Source organism: Gopherus evgoodei, chromosome 23 (assembly GCF_007399415.2).
Source record: "Gopherus evgoodei ecotype Sinaloan lineage chromosome 23, rGopEvg1_v1.p, whole genome shotgun sequence".
NCBI classification, from domain to species: Eukaryota; Metazoa; Chordata; order Testudines; family Testudinidae; genus Gopherus; species Gopherus evgoodei.
The window spans coordinates 4,352,256-4,379,757 of NC_044344.1; the positions used below are offsets into that span (position 1 = coordinate 4,352,256).

At 46.8% G+C, this 27,502-nt stretch overlaps 2 protein-coding genes across 6 annotated transcripts in view; one reads left to right on the top strand and one right to left on the bottom strand.

Moving 5' to 3' along the window:
• The window catches only part of PCGF2 (polycomb group ring finger 2), a 39,121-nt gene extending 30,071 nt beyond the window's left edge, over nt 1–9,050 (top strand). For 3 of the 4 annotated variants that reach the window (XM_030541460.1, XM_030541462.1, XM_030541461.1), the window contains exon 10: nt 4,634–7,287. In XM_030541460.1, coding sequence (XP_030397320.1) covers nt 4,634–4,978 — 345 coding nt within the window. In that variant the 3' untranslated portion in view covers nt 4,979–7,287. Of the gene's footprint in view, nt 1–4,633; nt 7,288–7,555 lie in introns of those variants that run through there. The other variant, XR_003997598.1, reaches the window with a different exon arrangement.
• A 9,123-nt stretch (nt 9,051–18,173) lies between these two features.
• On the bottom strand, nt 18,174–27,162 carry CISD3 (CDGSH iron sulfur domain 3). Of its 2 annotated transcripts, none has more exons than XM_030541517.1 (3): nt 27,058–27,162; nt 23,525–23,653; nt 18,174–20,989 (listed from the first exon to the last, which is right to left on the bottom strand). In XM_030541517.1, exons 1-3 carry the CDS (start codon nt 27,094–27,096, stop codon nt 20,810–20,812), a joined length of 348 nt encoding a protein of 115 aa, XP_030397377.1. In that variant the 5' UTR covers nt 27,097–27,162; the 3' UTR covers nt 18,174–20,809. The 2 variants fall into 2 exon arrangements, with proteins under 2 accessions (XP_030397377.1, XP_030397376.1); XM_030541516.1 differs by having other exon boundaries at nt 27,022–27,162.
• Between the last annotated feature and the right edge of the window lie 340 nt (nt 27,163–27,502).

The window sequence follows — 27,502 nt, forward strand, 5'->3', positions numbered from 1 at the left end:
ATGTTGGGAATCATTAAGAAAGGGATAAAAAATATGACAGAAAATATCATATTGCCTCTCTATAAATCCATGGTATGCCCACATCTTGAATACTGCATGCAGATGTGGTCGTCCCATTTAAAAGAAAGACATATTTGAATTGGAAAAGGTTCAGAAAAGGGCAGTAAAAATGATCAAGGGTATGGAACGGCTTCCATATGAGGACAGATTAAGACGACTTGGAATTTTCAGCTTGGAAAAGACACAACTAAGGGTGGGGGGATATGATTGAGGTCTATAAAATCATACTGATGTGAAGAAAGTAAATAAGGAAGTGGTGTTTACTCCTCATAGCACAAAAACTAGGGGTCACCTGATTAAATTAATAGGCATCAGGTCTAAAACAAACAAAAGGAAGAATTTCTTCACACACTACAGTCAACTTGTGGAATTCTTTGCCAGAGGACGTTGTGAACTCTGTTATGGTCTTGGCCTTCAAAAAAGAACGAGGTAAATTCATATAGGGATAGGTCCATCAGTGGCTATTAACCCGAATGGACAGGGATGGTGTCCCTCGCCTCTGTTTGCCAGAAGCCGGGACCTGGTGACAGGGGATGGATCACTCAATGATTCCCTGTTCTGTTCATTCCCTCTGGGGCACCTGGCACTGGCCACTGTCGGAAGACAGGATACTGGGCTAGATGGACCATTGGTCTGACCCAGTCTGGCCGCTCTTATATAGAGGGAGGGACCTTTGTGAGTCTGACCTCCTGTATAACATGGGCTGTAGAACTTCCCACAGATACGTTCTAGAACATGGTTGTGGATAAAAGCTTGAAAATGTGACCCTGAAAGGCAAAAAAAATCAAAGGCAAATTTTTAAAAAACCCAACAAAATAAATCCAGTTTATAAAAGTCTCATGATTTTGGGGGCTTGACTTGCGATTTTTGACACTCCCCCTCCCCCCAGTGTTGACAATACTGTGTTCAGCAACTCTGGAAAAAAAACCCAGGCCCCGACTATTACCCGCTGCCCCCACACCTAGAATGGGAGTCTGGCTGGCGCTTCCGAAGGGGCATCGGCAGGAGGGGACAGTGCAGGGTTTGAAAACCGAGATCCATCAAAAAACATTTCCCTTGTTGACGCTTTCTCTGCTAGAGCGTTTAATTAGAACCAGGTGCTTCGAAGAGCCTCAGTTCACTCTCCCAAGCCCACGGTGGGGCGCCGGGGGCGAACTTTCAACAACCGTCCTCTTCCTAGCCAGACATAGCTGCCTTGCACAAATCCACTGTTTTTTGTTTGTTTTTTAAAGGGGAAAAGGGTTTAACGTTACCCTTTTAAGTGGTCATTTCAAATGAACGCCAGCAACTCTAGATTTCCCCTTTTGTGGCTCTAGTCTTTAAAGCACTTCAGTTCCAATTCAGGAAAGCTCAGAAGGACCTAGATCAATGGGAGTTAGGCACCTAAATACCAGTGAGGATCTGGGTTAAAAGTACTGTTGAAGTCAATGGGACTTCATCACATGATTAAGCTCCTCTGTATTTAAGGTACCTGTCTGGCCCATATCACTGTGATATCTGGGTCTCACAATCTTTAATGTATTTATTCTCAGCAGCCCTGGTAGGGAAGTACTATTGTTCCCCTTTTACCGATAGGGAACTGAGGCACAGATGTACAAAGGTATCTTGGTGCCTCACTACCACTGAATCACCATTTGAGGATCTGGACTTAGGCACCGAAATACTTTTGTAAATCTGACCCAGAGAGAGTAATTGTCTTGCCCAGGGTCACACATGAAGTCTGTGGCAGAGCAGGGTCTTGAACCTTGGTCCTAAGTTTGGGGTCTAACATCTGGAACATCCTTTTTCTCCTAACATAGAATCATTAGATTGGCCACAGATCTAATCTAGTCCAATATCCTCTCTCTGACAGCAGTCAGTATGACATACTTTAGAAGAACAAAATTCCCTAATTGCTAGTAGTTAGAGATTGACTTAAATCCTGATGCATTTAAGCCCTTCTTAATGTTAATATATATATTGGAAGAGAAACTACCTACTTTTTATCTGTGGCTGTTCTTGTTATCTATGTAAACATCTAGTCCTTGTTTGAATCTTGCTAAGTTTTAAACCACCATGACATCATGTGGCAATGAGTTCCACTGTTTGGTTGTGAAAAGATTATTTCCTTTCATCGCTTTTGAATTTGCCATCTTCTAATTTTATTGAATTCTTCAAAGTGCGTTCCTGACTAGGAACGCATTTTGAACATGTGTGCATTTCCTGAAATGGGGGTTTAAGCACATGCTTAACTTTAAGCAGATGGGGAGTCCCAATGAACTCAATAGGTAAACATGTGAGTCTAAGGGCTGTGCTGGACTAGTGCTCAACAGTTCACATGATAAAGCCCTGGCTCCTTGAGAGACCAGCTAGGAAATTTTAGATGGTTTTCAGTAGGACATTTTTCACATTGCCACTTGCCAGTGGGTGGGTTTTAAGATGCATCTCATTTGAATTCCTGAATCCTCCATCACTTATTTCTGGAAGGCAGCCTGAAAATCTTTTCCACAGACTAGCTTTTAATCTTTCATGAACATCTAAATTCTTGAGCCAACTGGCTGAGTTCCTGGAAAGACATCTCAGAACTTGAAATTTTACAGGTGTGCCTGGAAAGAGCCATTGGAAATTCATATGAAAATAAAACAAAACAATAAATCCTATATCCAAAGGATTGTGCACTTGCACAATGGGGCCTGATTCATCAGTGCCTGCACCTTGTGTAGTCATTCATACTAGTGGGTGTTGAACACCACGATTCTGGTGTAAAGGCTACACAAAGTGCAGGACGAGAGAGAACTGTGACCGTAAGATTCAATCCATTTCCCACTGAGAAACCAAATGGCAAATCTTTCATTACAGCCAATGAAAGCATGTTGATGCCCATAATTTAATATTTCACTCATTCTGCCTTTCACTATTATATCCAAGTACTGAGATTTTATTTGAGACAAAAAAATTCATACTCTTTCAGTCCTGTGTTTTCTCTCTAGCATCATTCTTAGATCATAGTTTGGATATCCAGCCAGCCTGTGGGATGCAACGGATTGTGTATTATGGAGAAAGAACATAATGTCCTATAACAAACCATTTAAATGGTTAAAAGAACAAGGAGTCCTTGTGGCACTTTAGAGACTAACAAATAAATTAATAAATACATTTGTTAGTCTCCAAGGTGCCACAAGGACTCCTTGTTCTTTTTGTTGATACAGACTAACACGGCTACCACTCAGAAACCTGCCACCATTTAAATGGTTAGTTAATGAGACAATGCCACAGTCCTTTGGTAGAACTTTTTACCCACCATCATTATTACCCCAAAACTTTGTCAGGCAAGATATTTTGAAAATGTTTGTTAGAACTTAGAACCTACCTATTTGCAGATGTTTCTTAATAATACTTAGTGCTTTTAATTCCTAGATCTCAAAGCATTTTATAGAGGGATGGCAGTGTTTTAAAATGACATTGTCACATAGTTTTAGGTCATGAAAGGGGAAAGTTTTAAACAGATTAATATTAATAGAAATAGTCTAGGTCTGAATTAAAAACAAACCATGAAACAGATCTGGGTTCGATATTGAAGAACACCCTGCTACTCTCCCAAAGCATTCTGCAACCAGAAAACTTCAGGACTCCTAAACTTAAACCGATAAGGAGAATTGAAACTGACTAGTCTACTTACACTGCTGAAGCAGAGTGGAATATAAGAGGGGGGAAAAGGAAACATTCATAAATGATAAAGTAAAATAAAAATTCATATAGTTTTAATAAAGAGGTGTTATTAGCAGCACAGGTAAGGACATGCAATTGGTTTATGTCGGATTTTTAAACGGATACATTATTTGTAAAAGGAACAGTATCTCCATTCCTCTCCTATGTATACGTCTAGCTTGAGAAGCCACTGGCATGAACAATTTAGATCGTACTTAAACTTCTTATTTTGTTTTGATGTTTGCCATTTTGAGACTTTTACAACATAAGCTTGTGGTACAAAGTTCAGTTAATTCAGAAGAATTAAACTGAACTCAGGAGTCACAACAGCAACGCCCTATTAAACTGGGCTTTAGATGATCATTGTATTGAATCGAGCCCTGACCTAGCAGAGAACTTGGGACTGATTTAAGCCTGGGTTTGGTTGAATTGGGGCCCTGGTTGAGTTTTTAAATATGAAGTTAAATGCTAGGCCATAGCATGCTCTGCTGTCAAGTCAGTTAATTTATACTGATGATTTTAGGGGCAACGTTCCCAGGAAGAAATGGCAGTCAGATGCCTAACTCCTATGGGCAGCTAATGGGAATTAGGCACCTTGGCTACCCCTTTATGCATTTGAACCTCTCCTCTTTAGCTTTACGTCTGAGTCTCAAACTGCCGTTCCAGACCTGAAGAAGAGCTTGTGGGGCTCTAAAGCTTGTCTCTGTCATCAACAGAAGCTGGTCCAATAAAAGAGATTATCCCGCCCACCCTGTTTCTTTAATATCCTGAGACTGACAGCTCCAGCTGCCCTACCTATGTCCAGACTAATTGGTGTAGATATCAGTGTGATTGTCTCTAAAAACACCCATGTGAACATCTTTTGTCTCCCTTCTCCCCCCTGTAGAATGGGCCTCTCCCTTTGAAATACCGAGTGCAGCCAGCTTGCAAAAGACTAAAACTGTCCCAGCCTGCAAACTCTGAGTGCACCAACACCAGCGGAGCATCCGAGTGCGAATCCGTCAGCGACAAAGCCAACAGCCCGGCCACTTTGCCCGCCACCTCCTCGTCCCTGCCAAGCCCTGCCACACCTTCCCACGGGTCGCCCAGCTCCAACACCACCACGATAAGCATCCCTGCCAACCCCGGCACCATACTCAATGGTACCTCGAACTGCCACCAAATGCCACCCTCCGCCAGCAGGGGGCGCAAAATGACTGTGAATGGCAGCACAGCATCCGCCTTGACCTAGAAGGGACCCCTTGGGCATGACTTTCCATTTTATATATAAATATATATGTGTATATAGGAAAAAAATTATACATACTTATTTTCTATTGATTGACCAGATTAATTTAAAATGCAAACAACAGACACAAAATGTGGTTGAGTATTTTTTAATGTTTTTTGGTTTTTTTTTTAACTTTATGGAACTTGCATGCTATGAGCCCAAGTTTAGGTAAAAGCTGCAGCCCCTTCATTTTCTATATCTTCCGTCACCCCAGGAGCTAATGGACTCACTAGCAGTGGACACACAGGTAATGGCAAAGCACATGGACCGAAAGCCTCAATCCTCAGTGTAAATGCATTTGTGGTTCTGTCACTTTCTTCCAAAAGGATGAGGCTTGTCCAGGCATTTCTTAAGAGTCACGTCTGATGTCATGCTTGTGTCAGCCTCCCCTACCCCCTTTCCTGACTGGTTTAGGGATGAAGAACCTAAAAGCAGGTGTTGAGTGTTTTGTGCATATGGACAGGAAGGAAGTGGGGCTTAGAGCTTTGTAAATCCTGCAGTTCTTCCACAATCCAAACTTCCATGGACTTTAAGTCAGAGGCTTGCTTGGAGTTAGGGCCACTGGCAAAAGTTTTCAAAAGTACCTAAATAATTTAGGAGCCCCAGTTCCATTGAAAGTCAATGACCTATGTGATTTAGGAGCCCAAATGACTGTGGTGCCTTTGAAAATGTTACCCATAGGGTGTTATGTCCAGAGCAGCCTAGGGGATTTAGACACGTCTTCCATTAATTTAAAGGGAAGAGTTTGGTCTGATTCCTCCCCCACCCTCAAGACTGCATACAGGCCCAGCGGAAGCCAGCAAGAGCTGCAGGTGTTGGGCACCTCTGAAAATCAGGTCCCGTGAATCACATTTTTCAAAAGAAGCCAGGGCCAGATTTCTGGGAACATGCTGAAGTGTGTTGTTTCCCTCCCTCTAAATCTTGCCTGTATGCATCTACATCCCCTATCCTGCTTTAAATTTCTCAGCCAGAGGCTCCTTCCCTGGCTCCCTTTAGAATGACAGCTTTTCCCACTGCCTTGTTGCAATGTCTTATCTGATCATCTTAATCACTGGGTAATCTCCAAAGAGAATTTCCATCCCTCTGTAAATACATCCCTGCTCCTGTCTTCACTTCATTTCTGTGCAGTGGGGCAGGAAGGGGGAGAGATCTCAGCTTTAAGGGCCACCAAAGCACATCCCACTTCGAAGTGGTCTTGGCGAAGGGATCTAAAGAACCCAGGAACTGGCTTTGCAAAAGGATGTGGCTTTGTCTCTCCCATGCAAATTTTCTTCTCCTTTGCAGAGTAGCTTTCTGACTATTTGAGGCTTCGATCCTGCAAAGATTTAAGCATGTGCTAACTTGACACACTCCAAGCAGTTCCATTCATTAAGCATGTGCCTTAAAGGTGGAATGTTCAAGAGAATCTAGGCAATTTAAGAGCACAAGTCATTGAATTCCCCCCACTCCGCCGCAACCCCAAAGGAGGCCGAGGGATCTAGCCCCTCATGTCAACAGAAGTTGGGAACCTCTCCTGGGCTCCTTAGTCATTTAGGGCTCTTCGGAAAAATCCCACTCAGACTTTGCAGGAAGGAGGCTTTAAGTAACCACCACCACCTTCAGAACAGGTAGTGCTCACTCATTGGACCCATAACAGCATTTCATGTAGTCTCAACATTCATGAGCATGAAATAATGTGATTGGGTGGGAAAGGAAGAGAGTTAGGGCCTATCCCACCCAGGAAACCAGCGTTTCAGTCCTTCCACGGTGGTGATGGTTACCAGGAGTGTGGTTTCTGTGGTGGGGTAGCCAGAGATGATGCTAAAATGAAGAACCAATGTATTTCCCCATCACTCTGCTCTTCATTTCTTCCTCCTCAATAGCTCCTTGCTTGCTAAAAAGATTAAATTTAGCATTTCAAAGCTTCATTTTAGTTCAACCCTGTCCCACCATCTCCCCTTCATCCTCCTCATGCTGGATTTAAAAAAATACAGTGCCTTTAGAAAGGTGGTTTGTTTGTGAAGGGGATAGGGTAAAAAAAAAAAAGGGGGGGGGTTACTATGTTTTCTTTAAAAGGCACGTAGCTTTATAGTGTGTGGTGCTACATTTTGCTTACATCTTGTTATGAAATTGTCCCTATGCAGGGGGGAAAAAACGCACAGGTCCCATTGCAGAGAATTCTCTTGTGTCATCCCCTAAAGCTTTCCTTCCAAGCCACAGTGATACTTGTCCTTTAAGGCAGGGGTGTGAGCAGGGGCGGCTCCAGGCACCAGCACGCCAAGTGTGTGCTTGGGGCGGCAAGCCATGGGGGGGGAGGGGCTCTGCCAGGAGGAAGGTCCGCCGAAGCCACGGGACCAGCGGATGCTCCGCCGGCAAGCTGCCGAAGGCAACCTGCCTGCCGTGCTTGGGGTGGCAAAATGCCTAGAGCCTCCCCTGGGTCTGAGTTAGAGAGCGGGGGCGGGAGAGGAGAGAAGTGTCTGCATTCTCAGAAGCACATGTTCTCTTAGGAATAAGCTTTTTGAGGCCTCTTATTTTTTATTTATTAATTCATTCCACCAGGACTGAGTAAGTGCCTGCAGATCCCAGGAACAGGAAAATTCCTGCAGGAGACAGGAAAGAGTCAAGCTGTTAGAAAGGAACTGGGGTTTTCTCTGCAGGAGCTGCGTGTCGAGTGGGTGGGAAATCTTGAAGGCGTATGGAGACCGGCAGGCGTGGGGAAGGGAACTGCGTCTACAGAGCCTGACTCCACAAGGTCAGCAAACATGGATTTAAAAACAAAAGCACTAAAGTATTCTCCCAAAGAACGGAGAGGTGTCTTGGCTGGGAAGAGCCAGCATGAGCAGAGAGCCCTCTGTGCAAGTCATGCGTGGTACGGCTCTAGGAAGCTGGGTAGGTTACAGTTCAAGGACTTTCTTCCTCAGAATGCTGCGTAGGGAGAGGTCTCCACCGGGAGGCATTAATCGGTGCTAGGCGGTTCAGCGTAGCGTGAACTGGTTAACGCTGAATTAGGCGGGGCTCGGGACCTTAACTTCTTAGAAACCTTTGAGAACATTATCCCCAGCAAGAACGAGGGATCAGATGAGCGAAGAGAACATTCACTTTTTTTTGGAGGTGGAGGGTGGGTGGGCCATCCAAATTTCCCATGGAGGCAGCCAAAGTGGGCAGAACGCGTCTTTGGTTGGGTCATGGTGGGCAGGTATGTGTGGGGGAAATAGGGTGCAATTTGCATGTATTGAAGATGGCTCCCTTCTGCCCTGCATTGTCTCATGGGAGGAGAAGGCACCCAGGTCAACTGCAGGGTAAAGACACGTAAAAGCTGCCATTGTTCTATTAGTCTTTCCCATTTCTGTTTCTTCCCCTTCTATTGGCTGGTGCTGGACTGCGAGCTCAATAGTCTCTCATGAGGCTTCACGGGTTGAAAATATTCACCAGACTTTGGTATCCCTTCTCCTTGTACATAGGCCACAATGGACTAAATGAGGCACTTCCACTGCCTCAATTGGGGGGGGGTTGTCCCCCCTCCCTCCAATATGGTAAAAACCAAATTGCTCTGTATGTTTGCATCCTGTATGATGTTTTAATGTCCAGTAATATATTTGGATATTCATATATCGTTATTGGTTAAACATTTGTATAACTATACAGCTTTGTAAATGTAATAAATGCTGCAGATTGTCCTTCAACTTGTCTGTGTGTGCAGATCTAGCCGTCAGCCTGCCTAGCCCTTCATCCTGCCTATATATGTCCATCTACCAGCCTGTCCATCAATCTGTGTATATCCATCTGCCATCCTATCCTTCCCCCATCAAGCTGCTCTGTACATCAGCCTGCCTAGTCTTCTACCTATCATCCATCCAGCGCCTCGCTCTCTCATAAGCGATATATAGCCTTCACCCATGCATCTGAGATGCAGTGAGGTTTGACACATTCACGTTCTTTTAAGATTTAGTCACTTCAGGTGACTAAAGTTACCCCTAGCTCCCATCCTCCCAGGTCAATAGAAAATAGGGTGACCTGATAGCATATGTGAAAAATCAGGACGGGGGTGGGGGGGTAATAGGCATCTATATAAGAAAAAACCCTGAATATCAGGACTGTCCCTATAAAATTGGGACATCTGGTCACCCTAATAGAAAAGATAATGCCATTCTTCCCTATCCGTCCCTTCCCAAGTGTACCCTTCCAGTCAGCATGTTAACAAGCTCTCCCCGATTCTGATGGTCATTTTGACCGGGTTTAATCACACCTCCTTTATTCAGCATTGCAAAGCCAGAGCTCAATGGCATTGTCTTAAGTAGGGAAAAGGTTATGTAGGGAGGCAAGATGGATTAGTGGTCCGGCAAAGCTCCAACCTTGTCCCCGTGGGTCCCGCGCTTCCAGGCGGTTTATGCTAGTCTCAGAGGCTCACTGCGACCCTCCACGTAGCCCTTCTCTCTCTAGGGCCAGTGTACAATCTACTGAGCCCTTTTCATCATAAGCCAGCAAGGAGGTTGGTGAGAAAACTCCCCCAGTCTCTGTTGTCCCTACAGGACTATTCAAGAACAGTTGTCTCCTGTCCTGAGAGGGGCCTGTCTTCCCTACCCAGGAGGTGTTTCTGTAGTGGTGGGTTGGGGGGAACCTGGCCCCACCCTCTACTCCGGGTGCCAGCCCAGTGACCCTAATGGCAGCAGCTGTTGGCAGCCGACCTTTCACTGCCAGAGTTGCTGTTTCCCTGGGCCACTTCTCCACAGCGCTCCTGCTTCCCTCTCTCAACGCCCTCTTCACCCTTCCCTTAGGGCTCCCTTTCCAGTGATTTCAGGGTGTCTTCATTACCCAGCCCTTCAGCTGCACTTCCGCTCCCTGGCTCTCCTCTGCCTGACTGGAGTGAGAGGGGCCTTAACTAGAGTCAGGTGCTTAACAGCCTCACCTGACTCTTTGCAGGTTAATTGGAGTCAGGTGTCCACCCTAGCCTGGAGCAGCCCCTGCTCTGGTCAGTCAGGGAACAGAAAACTGCTTATCCAGTGGCCAGTATATCTGCCTTCTACTACTCTGCTGTTCTGGGTCTATCATGGTGGATAAAGCACTAAACTGGGACTGGAGACCGAGGGTCTATTCTTGTCACCACCACCAGGTGACCTAGGACACGCCCTGCCATCTCCCTGTGCCTCGGTTTCCTCACCTGTGAAAAGGGGATAATGGTGGCTGATGATGCCAACAATAACTTCACGACCCTGTGTAAAATGCTTTGAGCTCTCTAGATGAAAAGTGCTACACAAGAGAGGTATTATTACATGCTGGGCTTAGTCACCACGAGCTGGCTAAACCCGGCCTAAACTTGATCACTTTTCCTTGTCCAGACAAAGCTGAAGTAGATTTAAGGACATTTATTTGTTAAATCCAAAACGATCTGGGCTAGTCTATTTATCGGTGGCTGTCATGACTCTAGTGTGTAAGGCCCAGATCCTCCAAGCCATTTTGGTACCTGCCTTCCACTGAAATCCCAAAAGTGACTCTCCCAGGCAGTCTATGGCAAAGCAGAAATGTAACCCAGATCTCCAGGTTCCTCGTCTAGTACTTTAGCCACAAGACCACCCTCCTCCGCTAAGTTTATTTTTTTGGGGTGGGGTGGGGGAACCACATCTCCACACATCTTTTCCCAATGAAAGATTATTTTAAAAAAATCAGTTTTGTTCCCTCTGCTGCCTTCTCCCCCCGTTTGCCAGACAATGACAAACCATAATGTCCGTATCAATACAAGGAACCATAAATCACTACAGGGCAGCTGGGCCAGGGCGGATCTAGTCCATTTTTTAAAGCTAGATGGCACCGTCCCTGACACGAATGCATCTGGGAACCAACCTTCCCCCAGTAAAACTGCAGCCACTTCCCCTCTCCGAGCTCAAGCCGAGGGGGTTGCTTGCTTTCAGTTCTGGACTTTCCTTCCACCACAAGTCTCTCTGGCAAATCGTTTTGTCCTTGGGACGTGGCAGCAAAGGAGTGGAGGGGCAGATGATCAAAGATTAGCCTAGCAAAGAGCTACATTATAAACAATTTGGTCCCTGTCCTCCTCCATTAAAGAACATATAGGAGCCATTTTAGTTCCCTCTCCTGCATGCATCTGACCTCTCTGCAGGACAGCAGGGCTTCTGAGTCCAACCAACAGCCTAAGTTTTCCTTTTTTTTTTTTTTTCCCAGAAATGCATCCAGCATAGTTGATCATAGAAGGGGAAAAGTCCCCTGCTTACAAGCTCCTCAATGCTTCATTATCAGATGCGTGTCACTGGCAGCTCGATCCAGAATTCACACGGGGCTGGAGGTGCTGAAAGCCATTGAACAAAGCTGTCCGTAGTGTCTATGACGGAAGCCATGCATTCATTTGGTGGTTATTACTTCAAACCAAGAGTGCCACAGTGCTGGCGCCTGGGGGTCACACTGGCCTGGACTCTGCCCCCAAAGCAGGGGTGAATATTTCAAGATTCCTCAGCTCATTTAAAGCCACCTAAGGAAGGGCCAGATTTGCCAGGGAGTTTAGCAGCTCTTGCGAGCCAAGCCCTCAATCCTACAGAAAAATCCAGGCTAAGCTTTCAGCGGGTGAAGTGATCACTTGAAGCAGGAATTAATCCAGGCAAGTCCTACAGTGCTGTGCAGGAAATCAGATGGGACATATCATACCGCTCCCTTCTGCCTTTAAAAAACTATGAATAACCCCATTAGCTTCAATAGGGCTACTCTCCTGCTTAATGTTAAGTATCAGAGGGTAGCCGTGTTAATCTGTATCCACAAAAACAACCAGGAGTCTGGCAGGAGCGCCGCCAGACTTTTTGCCGCCCTAGGCAGCGGAAGGTCCCACCCCCCAAATGCCACCCCCCAAATGTTAGCGCCCTAGGCGACCGCCTAGGTCACCTAATGGGTTGCACCGGCCCTGGAGTCCAGTGGCACCTTAAAGACTAACAGATTTATTTGGGCATAAGCTTCCTGGGTAAAAAACCCACTTCTTCAGATGCATGGAGTGAAAATTACAGATGCATTATATAATGACACATGAAGAGAAGGGAGTCACCTCACAAGTGGAGAACCAGAGCTGACAGGGCCCTATGTTGCACTGTAGACGTGACCCTGGAAAAGGCTGGCATGAGAACTTTGGGTCTGTTGGCTAAAGAAACTTGGGGCTGTGAGCCAAGAAGTCGCTCCTTTTGTTCCTGGTTCCTCCTGCATTCAGAGAAGCAGGACTTCTCTCTTTTGCCTACAAGGAACGAGTGATTTTCTTTGATGCTAATAGACTCCATCAATTTCTATTTCCAGCTTGAACATCCCCACCAGGGCCTTCAAATCTAACCAGCAGCTTGGGTCAAAAACGCACAACGGTATTTAGTTGCCTAACTGAAACTCTCACTGAAAATGGGAGCTGGGCACCTAAATACCTTTGAGGACTTGGACCGGAGCCCCTTGCAAATCTGACTCCACAAAAGGACCTCCTTTACTGGAAGCCACCAGCAGCAGTGCTGGTAATGTGGTCTTGGATTCGGGAGCAGGATTTCATATTCAGTGTGTCTCTATGTGTTTCCTTGGTGAAAGCCCTGATGTAATCAGAGCTTTGCAGTCACTGAAAGGACTTTAAATGGATGAGTGCAGTTGGCCAACCACCCCAAGAATGCTCATTAGTATTAAATTCCTTGTAATAGTCCTCCTAGATTTCACTTAATATCAGAGGCAGGCGAAGCCGTTTAATAGCATCAAGTGCCCAGCGGGAGAACTGGGGAGGGGAGAGAAAAGAAGGTCCATGCAGAGAATATACCATCAACTTGAGGGAACTTTCAGCAACCAAGGCACCTACATTGCTTGTAGAATCCAGCCCCACCCCCTATGTAAAAAAGACAGTAGCTGGGGAAAAGGCTTTAGTGAAAAGCACATCCCTCTGTTGGGTAATGAGGACTGATTTTGGGGATGGGTTAGCCTTGAAGAGAATGCTTAGGAACAAAGTGCTGGGTGGCCCAGAAATCAGCTCCTTTTCCCAACAGCTTTAAAATCTCAGCTGGTCTTGGGTTGTTCACGCCTATTAACGCAGGCGGAGAGGGAAGATTATATCTTTTCTATAGAGGAGATCTCTAGTCAGGGCCGGCTCTAGGTTTTTTGCCACCCCAAGGAAAAAAAAAAAAAAAAAGGTGGCCAGAATGCCGCTCCTGAAATTGTGCTGTCCCAAGCACATGCTTGGTTTGCTGGTGCCTAGAGCTGACACACTGCCCCTCCCCCTACCTCTGCCAGTGGGGCATCTAAGCATATTTGAAAATCCTCGTAGAGACCAAAGGTATTTAGGTGTCTAACTACCTTTCCAGATCTGGGCTTTCGCCCAGATATCCATAGGTGCTAGTGTAACCCACACACCTCCTGGATGTGGTGCGCTGCCCCATCTAGCGGCACGGAGACCGACGAGAGAGACCAATGAGTTTCCTCTACAGCCTTAGCTAACAGCCAGTTGACTTTTAGCCCATGCACTAAGATCCAGATCCCCCAGGTTCAATCCGGCCTGCCAGCGACTGGCGTCTGTTGGTGTTACACCAGAACTATGGCTTGGAGTGGTTTCCATCATTTACAGGGTTTACAGTTTGGTTCAATGGCTCTCAGCACCCGCACTATAAAAATGATTCCAGCACCCCTGTCTATAGCCAGCTGTAGGCACCTAAATACTCGATAAACCTGGCCCTGAGTCACCTTAAAAAAAAAAAAAAGTGATATACAATGAGATGAAGCCCAGTTTTGTGGGAGATAACAGGCTGACAATCGGGATGTCTGGAAAAGATATCCCAGCATTTAACATCTAGATGCGATAGATCGATCTCCGAACGCGCTTATATCGATTCCGTAACTCCACTAACCCGAACGGAGTTGCGGAATCGACAGGGGGAGCCGCGGACATCGATCCTGCACCATGAGGACGATGAGTAATTCGATCTTAGATACTTCGACTTCAGCTACGTTATTCTAAGATCGATTTTCCCCCGTAGTGTAGACCAGCCTTGCAGAGAAAGGTCTAACACAATCCAAGGACTGGAAGTCGAAGCTAGACACATTCAGACTGGAAATAAAGCAGTGAGAGCAATTAGCCAATGGGACAATTTCCCAAGGGCCGTGGTATATCCACCATGACTGACAATTTCTAAATCAAAATTGGATGTTTTTCCTTAAACAATCTGCTCTGGGAATTTTTTTTAGTGGGGGGGAGAAGTTCTCTATACAGAATGATCACAGTAATCCCTTCTGGTTTTGAATTTATGAATAAGGGAAGAAGATTTTTTAAAAAATAGTATTTTAAATGCAGAGATGAATAGGTGAGTAGACTTTATGTTGTTATCAATGAGGGAACAAAAGTTTCTTCTGAAGCCAGTGGTCTGGGAATGGAACAGATCTGATTTAGAAACTAGACTTGCTGATGACCAGATGAAAGCTCAGCCCACTTCTGGGAGGAATATGGAAACAGTCCCTGCCCCCTTGGATTATTAGTTTAAAATTCTGCTCATTTCTTATCTAATGCTAAATCTTAACATGTCAAAACATTGAAAATAAAAATCTAGGCCAATAATTAGCAACAGCACATGCTTCAAAACAAGGAGAGAGCCAAAAACCTTCACCGTCCGAAAAGTTTGGATTGAAACTGCTGGGAAAGTGAAAGTTTGTCTTAGAAAAAGCGGCAAGACGGCGGATTAGTGGATTCTAGGAAGGCCGTGGGTTAGAAGCCCTGGAAGGGGAGAGGCTAGCAGAAAAGGGAGGCCCCGGGCCCGCACACTCGCTCACCTGACAAGCCCAGAGCTTGCAGGAATCAGAGCTGCGGGACAGAGCTGCACCCCGCCCCCCCCCGCGAGCTTGTTTGCTCCAGGAGACGCTTGGCAAACGTTAGAGGCAGACGCGTGTTAATTTCAGACTACACAGCTGGGGAATCAAGCGCGGCCCCAGCCCCACGAAAGCGAGTGGGGATCACGCTGGATTTTTCACGGGTGCAAATGGGAGCAGAATCCCAGCCCTAGAGTTTGAACCAAGTCACCCGAGCAGTAACGCGCGGTTAATGTCATTACAATTCAGCCCCCGAGGGTTTTGAGCCCCCCCACTCCCGGGCAGCTCATAGGAAAGGCTTATATACACGTCCCAGCTCGCAGCCTGGTCCTGTGATTTATTTCCCGCATAATGCACTGGACACAGCGCAGGGAAATATTTCGGGGGGGGGGGTCTATTAAGTCCCTTCTATTCTTCCCTTTGCAGTTCTGGGGGATCACTGCACATGATCACTGACCGGGCCATGGCATGATCCCAGTCCCTTTAAACAGAAATAATACCCGAGCTCGGGAGTCACGTTTAACTTCCCTTTCCCCACCCCAGAACAAAACAGCTGCAACTTACAAAACACCGCCTGGTAGCGACCCGTAGAGAGGCTGCAGGAAAGCGGGGAAGGAGTTTCGCTTTCTCTGTAGCTGTTTTCTTCCCCAGATGATTTATTTCGGATCCGGTTCGATTCCTTCTTGGTTAATTCCAAGGCGGCAAAGAAGCACTTAGCCAGCGGTGCGCTGCCGAACCGAGCTCGCGATTCCGAGCTTTCACTTTAACGCCTGAGGTTCTGCTCGAGTTCCCTGCCTCAAAGGAAGCGGAGGATCCGTTTCCTTGGGCCGCTCTTTCTCGCTTCGGTGTCACTCCGATTTCAGGGGCAATCCGCTGCGGATTGAATTTGCCCCTTTGGGGCTTTTGAAACACGATCGCCTTCCCATGCACAATCGCTGGGATTTTAAACCCACGGGTTCAACCCAAACCCGGGAGCACAATTGCATGGTGAAACATGCTTCGTTGTGCGTTACCGATGCGGGGAAGGAGGAATCCAGCTGTGGAATGCACGTGAGGCTACAGCTGGAAATCCCTTCGCTTTTTGCTGCGATCCAATCAGAACAGGATGTCTCCTCTCTGGTTGTTTTTTTTTTTTAAATCCCAAGCGATTTTACAAGCTCTTTTCTCCTCTTCCCAGGCTCGCTCTGTTCTTTTAAACCCCTTCACGAAGGACAAATCCAAACGCTGATCGATTTTTGAACCGAGTCGATTATTTGGTGCGCTAACCATCTTCCTGTCGGTAAAGCCAGGCAGGTTTTATAGTGAGGGCTCGACGTCTCTCCTTTCATTATTCATTTGTTTTTTCACTATTCATTTGTTTTTTCAGACAACTCATGGTTTGCCTCCTACCTTAAACGTTCCAAGTGGCCTGCTTGTTAATTTCAGGTACACATTTAAACCCCCCATTATAGGCACAGCACCTGACCGGGGGTGGGGGGTAGTTGTTGTAAGGTGTCTCCTCAGAGGGGTGGAACTGCTTAAAGACACAAACCACCAATGGCTTATGGCTGCAGAAACAGGCTTCTAAAGAACTGACAGGTAGGTAGGTAGGTGTCCAGACATTGGAGACAAGCTCAGAGCAAGTCTGGGCTTCTTAAAGGGACCCCTCTCCCCACTTGTTATGGGGCGGCAGGGGAACAAGGATTAGAGGGATTCCCAGTGTAGACAGAACTTTATTTTTTTTTCTTTCTGGCGTGCAGCTATTGAAACACAAAACTTTAGGGGTGGATGGGAAGTTAGTTTGGTCACTTCTGATTTTTTTGTGTGAGATAGATCTGGGTTCTGTCCCAACCAAAGAGTCTTTGGAGGTAAAGGGAGAAAGTAAAAAAACAATGCTTATTTTGATCTAAAAAGCAAAAAACGGTGCCCCAGGTTCGAGAGAAACCAGGGCAGAAACAAAAACCAAATTACCCGGGTGCTATTGGCTGCAGTTGGGATTCCATTATTCCCACACGGGGGGCATCTTTTGTTTTCTATGGAAGCTAAAATTGAGGCTGTTTTCTTCAAAGCTCCAGTTTTCTCCGGGCTGCTGCAAGGTTTTCCTATCGGATTGTAGCCGGAGGCGCAGGAAAGCTCTCTGGGGGCTCCTAGCTCTGTCTGCCCTGGAAGGAAATCTCTCAGCCCGGCGTTTCGGGGGAGATCCGGAGGCTGGGTCTCTCTGGAAAGCAATTCAAACTACCGCACCACCAACTGCGCCCCCCCTTTCTGCTGCGCCCCCCGGGAAGCCTGATTTTACTGCCTACTTCGCGCTAGTAATTCACACGCCGCCTAGCATGGGCGGCGATCAAAGCGGGGAAGGAAAAGCCAGCCCCAGCCCGCTCTGTGAATGGCTTGTGTGTTTTCTTGCTCCCTTTCCTCGCTGAGTTGGCACCAGCTAGTCTGTCTGGGGAGGCATCTCCTGGCTGGGTGAAGTGTGTGCGCATCTTCCGCACCAATCCTCACACCCCCCTTCAGAAATGTCAGTGGGTTTCTGTTTAGCGGCCTGACAGCTCTCTGATGCTGATTCTTTGTTCAAATATAGATTTCACTAGCCCCAAACCAAACCCATCTTGCAGGTTCATTTGTCTAGAGCATTCAGGGCTCTGCTCGCTGAGGTCTTTTTTGTGTAAAGCTGGTTCTTTCCTCTCCACAATATTGCAATTTATTTTTGGAGAGAAAATAATCTGGTTTTAGAGGGACAGGGAGGGGGGACGAAAAAAACAGTCAGCTGCCTTTAGCCGAAGGTAAAGCAACCAGGGAGTGATCACAGGAGAAGGGACCAGATTCTGATTTGTTTTTACCTGACTCAACTCAAACGAAGTCACTCTGGACTGACACCAAGATAAGGCACCGAAGCCTCTTTTGATGGCTGGCTCCATCCTACAGAACTTTAATCCAGTGTGGATCTCTGTCTCCTTCTACTGGCTGGACCAGGTACGGGGTCCATGAGTCTGATACTACCTCCAGGCTAATGGATTTGTTTATTTGGCTCAAAGAGTAGCAGTTCATGGTTTTAGATCCAGAGATTTAGGGTTCAATCCCCACTAATGATCTATCCAGGTGATCTGCTTCATCTGTGTCTAATATCTACCAACAGAGATTTCTGGACAGGTGGAGGGATTATTAGGAGAGGCAAACTGGGAAAACAGACAAGCACAGGTGTTCCTTCCTCTGGTGTAATTCACAGCCCCTCAGGGAAGATAACTTTTCCAAACCCTCTTTGCATTGCTATCTTTAAAAGCAGGCTTCTCCCTTCCCCCAACCAGACCCCACTGATGTAGGGTTGTGATGGGGAACCCCCAGGGTCTGGGAATTTTTTTTTTCAAATGAAAGATGCAGAGCCATCTAGCTGGATGGTAACATTTTATTAACCATTTCATAATCAAAACCACCATTCAAGAGAAACAGGGGTCCCTTGCAATCTCTCGAAGCCCTGACAACCTGAGTTGTTAGAGCGGACGCTATGGTACAAGAAGTCGTCGTGTCTCTGCGTGACAGCTGGGTTTGGTTTATTATTATGGCAGCATCTGGAAGTCTCTGGGGTTTGTGCAAAGAACTCCCCCATAATGGCAGCCTGTTACAGGAGCAATTGCCCTTGTACGTTGGCAGAAATAACTTCCTCTGGTTTCCAGATAAACCAACTCATAGGGCCTGATAGACACCATTCATATGCATCACACACATCATCTATTCTGAAGGTTTGGCTAATTAAGCAAGGTCTAATTTTCCATGGCCCTGGCGATTTATACCATTGTTCACATGAGTATAAAGCCAACATAAAACACGGCCATTCTGATCCGGTTTCCACCCATGGCACTCGGATCGCTTGTTTTGCACGGGTCTAAATGACGGTGTAGCAGAGAACCAGGCTTGCGGGGTTACAGCTGTAAAAGCGCCTCAGTGATTTAACCCTTGTACACACACACACAAGCAGCACTGGTTTAACTTGTATGCTGCTCTAATTAAACGGATGCAATCTGGTGTGGGGACTCTCTCATCACCTTTTAGTATGCACAAGCTAAAGCAACATAAACCAGTTTGTTCCACAGAGAAAATGGTGCTAGTTTAAATCATACCTTTTGTCAAACGGATACAACTTTCTGTGTAGAGCAGCAATAAGGGCCAGATTCTCCAAAGGTGTTTAAATGCCTAACTCCCAATGATTTCAATGGGAGATGGGTGCCTAAATATCTTTCGGGGTCTGCACCAAAGTCCCATTGAATTCCCAAGACATCGGCATTTTAAATTTTTTTTTTACCTGTCGTGCCTAAACAGAGGTCAACAAAAAAGTGGCAGTTTGTCAGTTACAGCCCTCCCCATCATGTCCAAAACCAGCTGCCCTGTAAGAAACCCCTTGTGAGAACAAAGACAGGAGAGGAAAGAGCAATTTGACTTAAAAAATGACCTGTAAAGAAAAAGAAATGTGGTTTTTTTACTTCTTGATTATGAGTTAAGAAGGCCTGAAAAATTGCTTTTTGTTACTTTTTCTTCTGCTTGTTTTGTATATATTAAGGCCTTGGCTACACACAGATTTTGTACCTGTATAACTAGTACACTGAAGGGTATGATTTTTTTAACCAATATAGTTATACCAGTACAATCCCTAGCAGTTACACTGGTATACAAAAGTGCCTTGCAGAAGAGTAACTTATTCTTCTTCCCATATGGGAAATAGTTATACCAGTATAAGCATCTTTATACCAGTATAAATGGATCCACCCATATAGTTAAACTGATACAACTTGGGTGTGTGTAGACAAGGCCTTAGAAATTCAGATCTTGTCTTTCCTGGGAGAGTCTATGGAAAACTTGAACTTGTAGGTTTATGGCGGATAGCAAGGAAGTGACATGTCATTTCATTCAGAAGAGAAGTCCGGATGGTTTTCAGTCCAACTGCTTAAAACAGTGAGGCTTTCCAAGTTTTGAGTGAAAAGGAGTTCACAAATAAAATCTCTTTGAAAGGCTTTGACACCCCTTCTGTTGGAGCTTTGAGAAAATTCCCAATACGCATCTTTGACTCCTCCAGGGAATCCGACACCAGAAACAGAGAACTACACAGAACCTGACATCCCCGAGGAAAGAGGCAAGCAGAGAAGGAAAAAAAAACCCATCATTTCCAAACCCAAACCTCCCAATTCTTCCGGTTCTTTTTATCTATCACAAAGAAGAAAAACCACACAAGCCTATTTTTTCCCTTTGCAGGTCACCTTTAACTTAAACAATTGGGCCCTGATCCTGCAACCACTTGGATACATGCTTCACTTTACTTCCATGAGTCATCAAGTGTCAGCGCAACAAGGAATAATTCAACTGGAGTCAGGGTGGGAGGGCGGTGGGAAATCTCCAGCCTGAACTGAAAACAAAGTCATCAAAGAAACAGGATCCAGCTACAATCCAGCAGGGGTCAAGGCAAACGGGAACAGCTGGGCTGATATGAGCAGCAGGCTCGCTAATCTGAAGCCTACAGAGTTCCTCATTTTTTTAGGGTTTACAAGGGCTGCAGGGACAGCCCAGAGGAACCAGTGATAGAGCATGACACACAGTTTTCCTCCTACAACATCTGTGCATTGGGATCCCATTTGCTCCCATGGGCTGGAAGTTTCTTTGCAGAGAATTTATGAATTAGCCACCCAGTTGGCTCTGCTCTTGGAATGCTGGGAGTTATTTTATAACATGGAGCTGCAACAATGCAGACCAAACCCATCTTTCTCTTTGTGCCAGCAACGTGAAAAAGGCCTTGTCGCTTTTATTTGTTCCTTCCTGGCAGCTGGATGAACCCACTAGCCCAGTGTCTGTGTGTTTGACTGGCCTGATCTGTACAGAACTTCATTTACAGGGAAATAAGAACAGAATTTGGAGCTGTTCGGACAACTTGATCCAATGCACCAGAGAACACTGAAAGCCTGAACATCTTCCCATTCCTGCAGCTCCCCTGCCCCTCGAAACAGGGTGCCAGGGCTCCCCACTTGTGTCAGGAGAGGAAGCCCCCCATCACGGTTGCCCAGGGAGCTCTGCTTTCTGAATAAACTCCCCCTTGTGAGTGCCGTCGCAGTAAGGAGGGGATTTGGTGTGTTTGCACCCACACAGCCAGGCGCTCTTGGCCTCCTCCAGCTGGAACCTCAGGGGGGAGAGATCTGGAGTTGCTCTTTTATGGGATCCGTCACAGAAAGGCTGCAGAGCAAAAGAAACAAAGCAGTGGTTTTACTTGGTGCCACTGTGCAAAGTGGGGTGTGGCAGGGCTGCTGAGAACGAGCTGGATTAGCTCCATCTAGCTCAGGTATTTATCCAGCCCCCCATCACCATTCTATCTGAGCACCTCAAAATCTTTAAGGTATTTGTCTTCCAGCCCCTGCAGGGCAGAGCACAGATGGGGAAACTGAGGCACAGAGAGACTCTGCCCCATAATCGGGTAAAGATCTGTTTGCATTTCCAAGCAAGAGAGGAATTAATACTGGCCTCCCCATTTTCTCCTATGCTTTCCTTCTCCCACACCAGCAGAGATCACCAAAAGAGAGCCAAGGAAGCATCAGTGTTTTAAGCCCTACTCAGTATTCAGAGAGCCAGATGATTGGTGACAATGCAGCTCACAACACGTCATGACGTTAATTTCACCTGCTGGATTTTGCACTGGCTCCTAGCTTGTACGGGATGTGTGTGTGTGTCACTAAATGGGAGGCATTTTCCCCATGGCCTGACAGAACGTTACGAATGGGTCAAACCCACCTTTCTTTCAAGCCCTCTTGTCTCAGACAGACTGTCAGCCCTTTGGGGCAGGGACTGTCTTTATGTTCTGTATTTGTACAGCACCTGACACCATGACTGGGGCTTCTTGGTGCTACCGTAACACACCCGATCAATAAAGTATTCAGGCTCCATATGTGTTGCACATCACACTCCAGTTATCTGCCAAATCAGGCCTCCTGCTTCTGCATAATAACAAACCTGATTGACGCTTTCATTGTTCCAGGATTTAAAGAAAACACTATAGCAGAAACCTCTTCAGTCCCCCCACAAAACAGGTATTTCTCTAAGCGGGAGATAGCAATTGACACAGGCGGACAGGGAGATGTTCCTAGTAGGAAATGTAATGTCCAGAGGGAGAACGGGATAGTTGAGAGCTGCCTCCCATTTTTGGTTGCTGTCTGCTTGTAAACAGTCCCAAGCAAAGTAATGCATGTTGGGAAAAAAATAATCTCAACTATACACGCACGCACACAATGGTGGGATCTAAATTAGCTGTTACTGCTCAAGAAAGATCTTGGAGTCGTGGTGGATCGTTCCCAGAAAACATCTGCTCAGTGTGCAGCGGCAGTCAAAAAAGCAAACAGAATGTTAGGAATCATTCGGAAAGGGACAGATAATAAAACAGAAAATATCATAATGTCACTATATAAATCCATAGTACAGCCACATCTTGAATGCAGTGTACAGTTCCGGTCGCCTCATCTCAAAAAAAGAGATATTGGAATTGGAAAAGGTGCAGAGAAGGGCAACAAAAATGAGGAGGGGGATGGATGAGGAGAGATTAAAAAGACTGGGACTATTCAGCTTAGAAAAGAGACAACTAAGAGGGGATATGTGAGAGGTCTGTAAAATCCTGCCTGGTGTGGGGAATGTGAATAGGGAAGTGTTGTTTAGCTCTTCAAATAACACAAGAGCTAGGGGGCCCCCTGATGAAATTAACAGGTAGCAGGTTAAAAAGGAACAAAAGGAGGTACTTCTTCACACAATGCACGGTCAACCGGGGGAATTTGTTGCCATGGGATGTTGTAAAGGCCAAAAGTATAACTGGGGTTCAAAAAAGAATTAGATGAGTTCATGGAGGACAGGTCCATCAACAGCTATTAGCCAAGATGGTCAGGGACGCAACCCCATGCTCTGGGTGTCCCTAAACCTCCAAATGCCAGAAGCTGGGGCTGGACGACAGTGAATGGCTCACTCGAGGTTGCTCTGATCCGTTCACTAGTCAACAGCAACTGCCAGAGACAGGATACTGGGCTAGATGGCCCATTGGTTTGTCCCAGTCTGGCCAGCAGTGGGTGGGAAGCTCCCTCTCCCGAACTGATTATCAAGTCTTTCACTTGTTGCCTTTCAGTGCAGTGTCTGGATGCACTTGGAATTTGGGACCCCAGCAATCTCCAAATCAGAGCAGCAAACAGACCCTGGTTTCCTACAGACCCCTGGCTTTACAAGGGCAGAGAAAGGTGAGGATCTAGCCAGATGGCTCAGTGCCTTGGCACAGCATAGCTCACAGCTGGGTGAACTCCTGCTAAAATGGGGCTGCATTTTAGGCTTCAAAATATTTCTATTACAAGCGCCTTGCAGAGGCATGGGCCCGATTCTGAGAACACCTTGTGTTTAGCTACCACCAGCTTCAATCATGGGGCAGTTCCTTAAAGATAATTTAAAATATATATTTTAATATAATCCTGTTAAGCTTCATGCTAGGGAGACAACTGTGTCATCCCAGCCATGTCCACTGGAGGGAGGTATTTCTGGTTCCTTCCTCTGAAGCAGCTGGTGTTGGAAGCCAGACCTTGGACTAGGTGAAACAGGTGTATGGAAGTCCCATAGTCTTCAGAGTTTTGCATGAATGCCGAAGGAGGTTATGTAGGCCAATGAAAAATGCTCCTGAGCTGGGTGAACTGCTACGAAGCTCGGGGAGTGCAGACATGAAGGAGAAATCACAATTATTTTGGAAGTTACCTGTTTCTTGCTGTGGCCACAGGCACACCATGCATAACGCTTTCCTGCCTTCAAATCCACTTGGTACGGGTGTTTGGCTGCAATTGCTGGTCGGGAAGGGGACGAAGAAGTGCCCAAAGAACTCCTTACCTGTGGAGAGGGAGGTACAGTCAGGGACAGAGAACTGCTGTAAAGGATCTGTCCTATTAGGTTAAACTCTGCCGAGGAATCTTGTTTTTATAAGATCTCATTGTGTGTAACACCTGAGGACTGGGTGAAACTAAAAATCTAAGCCAGGAGCATAACAACAGGGGGTTGCCAGTCTACTGCCTAGGGCACTGGACTGGGAATCAGGACAGCCGGGTTCTACTTCTGGCTCTTCTGTGCTTGTTTTCCTTCCTACCTTTTGTCTTGTCTATTTAGACCAGGAATCGGCAACCTTTCAGAAGCGCTGTGCCCAGTCTTCATTTATTCACTCTGATTTAAGGTTTCGCGTGCCAGTCATACATTGTAACGTTTTTAGAAGGTCTCTCTTTATAAGTCAATAATATATAACTAAACTATTGTTGTATGTAAAGTAAATAAGGTTTTTAAAATGTTTAAGAAGCTTCATTTAAAATTAAATTAAAATGCAGAGCCCCCCGGATCGGTGGCCAGGACCCAGGCACTGTGAGTGCCACTGAAAATCAGCTTGCGTGCTGCCTTTGGCACGCATGCCAGAGGTTGCCTATGCCTGATTTAGACTATAAGTTCTTTGGGGGCAGGGAATGTCTCTTACATTGTGTCTGTACAGCACCTAGCACCACGAGACCCCAGTCGCACCTGAGGCTACTGTAATATTACTGTGGGAATATGTTCCCATAGAGAGGGATTAACAGGGTTTTTCTGTTATCGGTGGGAGATGCCATAGCAAAATGTTTTCTTATGTCAAGACATCTTGCAGATTTAAAATATACATATTTTACGGCCAGTGACATTAGCAGTTTTATGATGCCTGAAGCCCTAACGGCTTGGGAAAGGGGTTTATTAGCCTGAGCCGCTCGAAAGTAATAAACTCTTTTTCCCACCACATGCAGAGCCAGAAAACAAGCAGCAGGGCTACGAGAGGAGGAAAACACACTCCAGGCTGGCTTAAGAGATCATATTTGCCTCAGCAGAGAAGCACTTTTGAGTCCTCTCAACTTAATATTGTCTCTTCTTTAAATTTTGATCTCTCACCAGCCAGACAACAGACCGGTCCAGTGGGCTGGGCACTAGGAGAGCTGGGTTAGTCTCAGCTCTGCCTCTCTGTGCCGCTTTCCCTCCATCCCTTCTGCATCTAGTCTATTTCAACTGGAAGCTCTTTGTGTGTGTCTGGGCAGCACCCAGCACAATGGTCCCCTGACCTTTGTGGGGGCCTCTATTCACAGAAATAATCACTGAATTTATAAGCCCGCCACCAGCTCCCCAAAGAACAGGACTCTCATTGCAAAGCTTGATTTCCCCACCGCCCTGCTCTGCTAGCGTTGTATACCCACTCGACACCGGTGCAAAGGACTACGCAAGCCAGGGTGACAGAGGGATCAGATCCTCGGTGTTGCTATGCATTCAAAAATCATTGGATTTAAAGAATAACCAAATAAATGAATTGGGAGGTTGAGGGTGATCTGATATTTTGTAGAGGTAACTTTTTAAAGTTGTTGTTGTTTTAAATATAAAGGAGTAATACCTACTACAAACACCAAAGCAGTCTATCCCATACGTACACTCACATACAATGAACACCATACTACCACACACATACATGTTATATATCATAGGCAGAGATTTTTCAACATTCCAAATACCTTAGCAGCACAAATCCTGCTGAAAGTGAATCAGTCTTGTGCTCTTAAGTCATTGCATGGGTGTCTGTGTTTGCAAGATCGAGGCCTTTGGGGCTTACGATTCCCACCCCTAGAGAAACGCTGGTCTCCCTTCAGCGCAGTATGATCTGGTGGACAGGAGATTGGGGTTCTATTCTTGGTTCTGCCATGTGACCTTAGGCAAGTCATTTTCCCTCCCTGTGCCTCAGTTTCCCCAACTGTGAAATGGGGATAATGACACCGCGATCTCCTTTGTCAAGTGCTTTGAGCAATACAGATAAAAAAAGCGAGTTATTATATTACAAGAAGTTTATCAGTTTCGATATGGGTCTCAGCCAATAGTTTACTCCTTCATTTGCTCTAGGAGAGTGCTGTCCTGGGGGAAAGGGGGCATGTTTTTGTTTTCACAGGCGAGCAAAACACAATTAATTTCCCTCCTCCATCACCATGATAAAGTGCGCTCCAGCCTTTCCTCCTGCCCTTTGTCTAGCTTTTTCATGTATGATAGGTCTGTGCTTCAAGCTGGACTGGATACAAAAATGCCCAGCTCGACGTCCTCATGCTTGCTTGGATGGCGCTAGTGCATGATAAACAAGAGTGTAGCTGCAACAGAGTGAGTGGCGAGAGAGGCCGCAAGCTACACCAAGTACGGACTGGTCTGAAATGCCATATAGCCCCTTATGCAGCTCGTGCCTTTTTGGCTACACTCCATTTTTAGCCCACCGGCTGCTTTGCAGCAAGCGGGGTGGGTCTCCTCAGCAATCACACCCCAACTCACAGCACAGATGTGCCCTGAGAAGCGCTGCCGCTACTCGCCGCAGCTATTTACTATCCCTGTAGTAAATCCATCCCCTGGGGCGATGGAAGCATTCTTCTGTCCACCAGCGGGGACTACCCTGGCGTAGGCTGTCTTAACTACGCCTCTCGCTATCCCAGGGAACAGGGCATTGTGGGACAGCTGTACAGTGACCAGATGTCCCGATTTTATAGGGACAGTCCCCATTTTTGGGTCTTTTTCTTATATAGGCTCCTATAACCCCCCACCCCATCCCAATTTTTCACATTTGCTGTCTAGTCACCCTAGCCAGCTGCTGGAAGGCTGCTAGGGTTGACACCGGTTATGCAGTGTTAACACTGGGTCTGCCTTGACCTCAATAGATTGACCGCGCTGTTCGGGGAGGTGGTGTTTTTTTTTCACTGCGTCACTATAACAGGGCACTCGGGCTGGCCAGAAAGAAATCTGAGCGTACACACATGCACAGATAGGCCAAGGCCACCGGGGTGACTTTACGTCAACCATGTAGCCCAGGCCCCGGGTGTGAAAATTCACACCCCTGAGCGACCCAGGCAGGCGAACCTAAGTTTGAGGTGTGTTTACACCCTGCACAGTACTATGGTGGGTCTCGGGGGGTCCCTAGGCCCTAGGCTAGTAAACCTCATTAATCAAATAATCCCTAATGATGGGTGACGGGCAGGCAAGGGGGGGCTGTTTTGTCAGGATGACGCACACGCATTTCAGTCTAGCCTACAGCCCAACCCTCTGGCATATGAGGAGCCCCCTGGAAAAACACAAAAAAGAGGGGAGCTAGGGGGCTAATTGAGGGGGGCTCCCTTTTTCCTCGCCCCTAAAGATCCACCGGTTGCCCTGCCCTGGCCTCTGCTCCCTGCGCTTACCCAGCGGCCCGCCGCCTTAGCGCAGGCTCCGCTCACCAGTGTCACAAGAGCAGCCAGTCTCTGCAGCGCCGGCATCTTGGCTAAGCGGGGGCGCGCAGCCAGCTGCTGGGTCACCTTCCCAGCTCGGCAGCCGAGCCCAGCCCCGCCCCGCCGGAAGGCGCAGGCAATGCCGGGCCGGTTTGCAGCCGGGGAGCTGGGCGAGCGGCAGAAGGGTTCCACCCCTGTGCACGGCGGGCCTCCCAGCCCTATAATGCAGCCAGCCCGTTGCAATGCAATGTCGTGCGCAGTGCAATGCAATGCAGCCAGCCCGTTGCAATGCAATATCGTGTGCAATGCAATGCAATGCAATGCAATCAGGCTGTTGCAAGGGCGCAGGCTTGGAAGCTCCCGCCTGCCCCCCTTTTGCAGTGTGGACCCCCCTTCTCCCGCCGCAGCTGAGCCCCCTTCCTCTGGGCTTCAGGCTGGTAATGGAGCGAGCCTG

Bases quoted from the DNA above. Each gene is read 5' to 3' on its own strand.
- CISD3 (XM_030541516.1), bottom strand. From the start codon at position 27,096: ATGCCGGCGCTGCAGAGACTGGCTGCTCTTGTGACACTGGTGAGCGGA. The intron at 23,654-27,021 runs GTAAGCGCAGGG...CCCTCTCCACAG, and splicing joins CTAAGGCGGCGGGCCGCTGG to GTAAGGAGTTCTTTGGGCAC. The intron at 20,990-23,524 runs GTAACTTCCAAA...TTTGCTCTGCAG, and splicing joins GTGGCCACAGCAAGAAACAG to CCTTTCTGTGACGGATCCCA.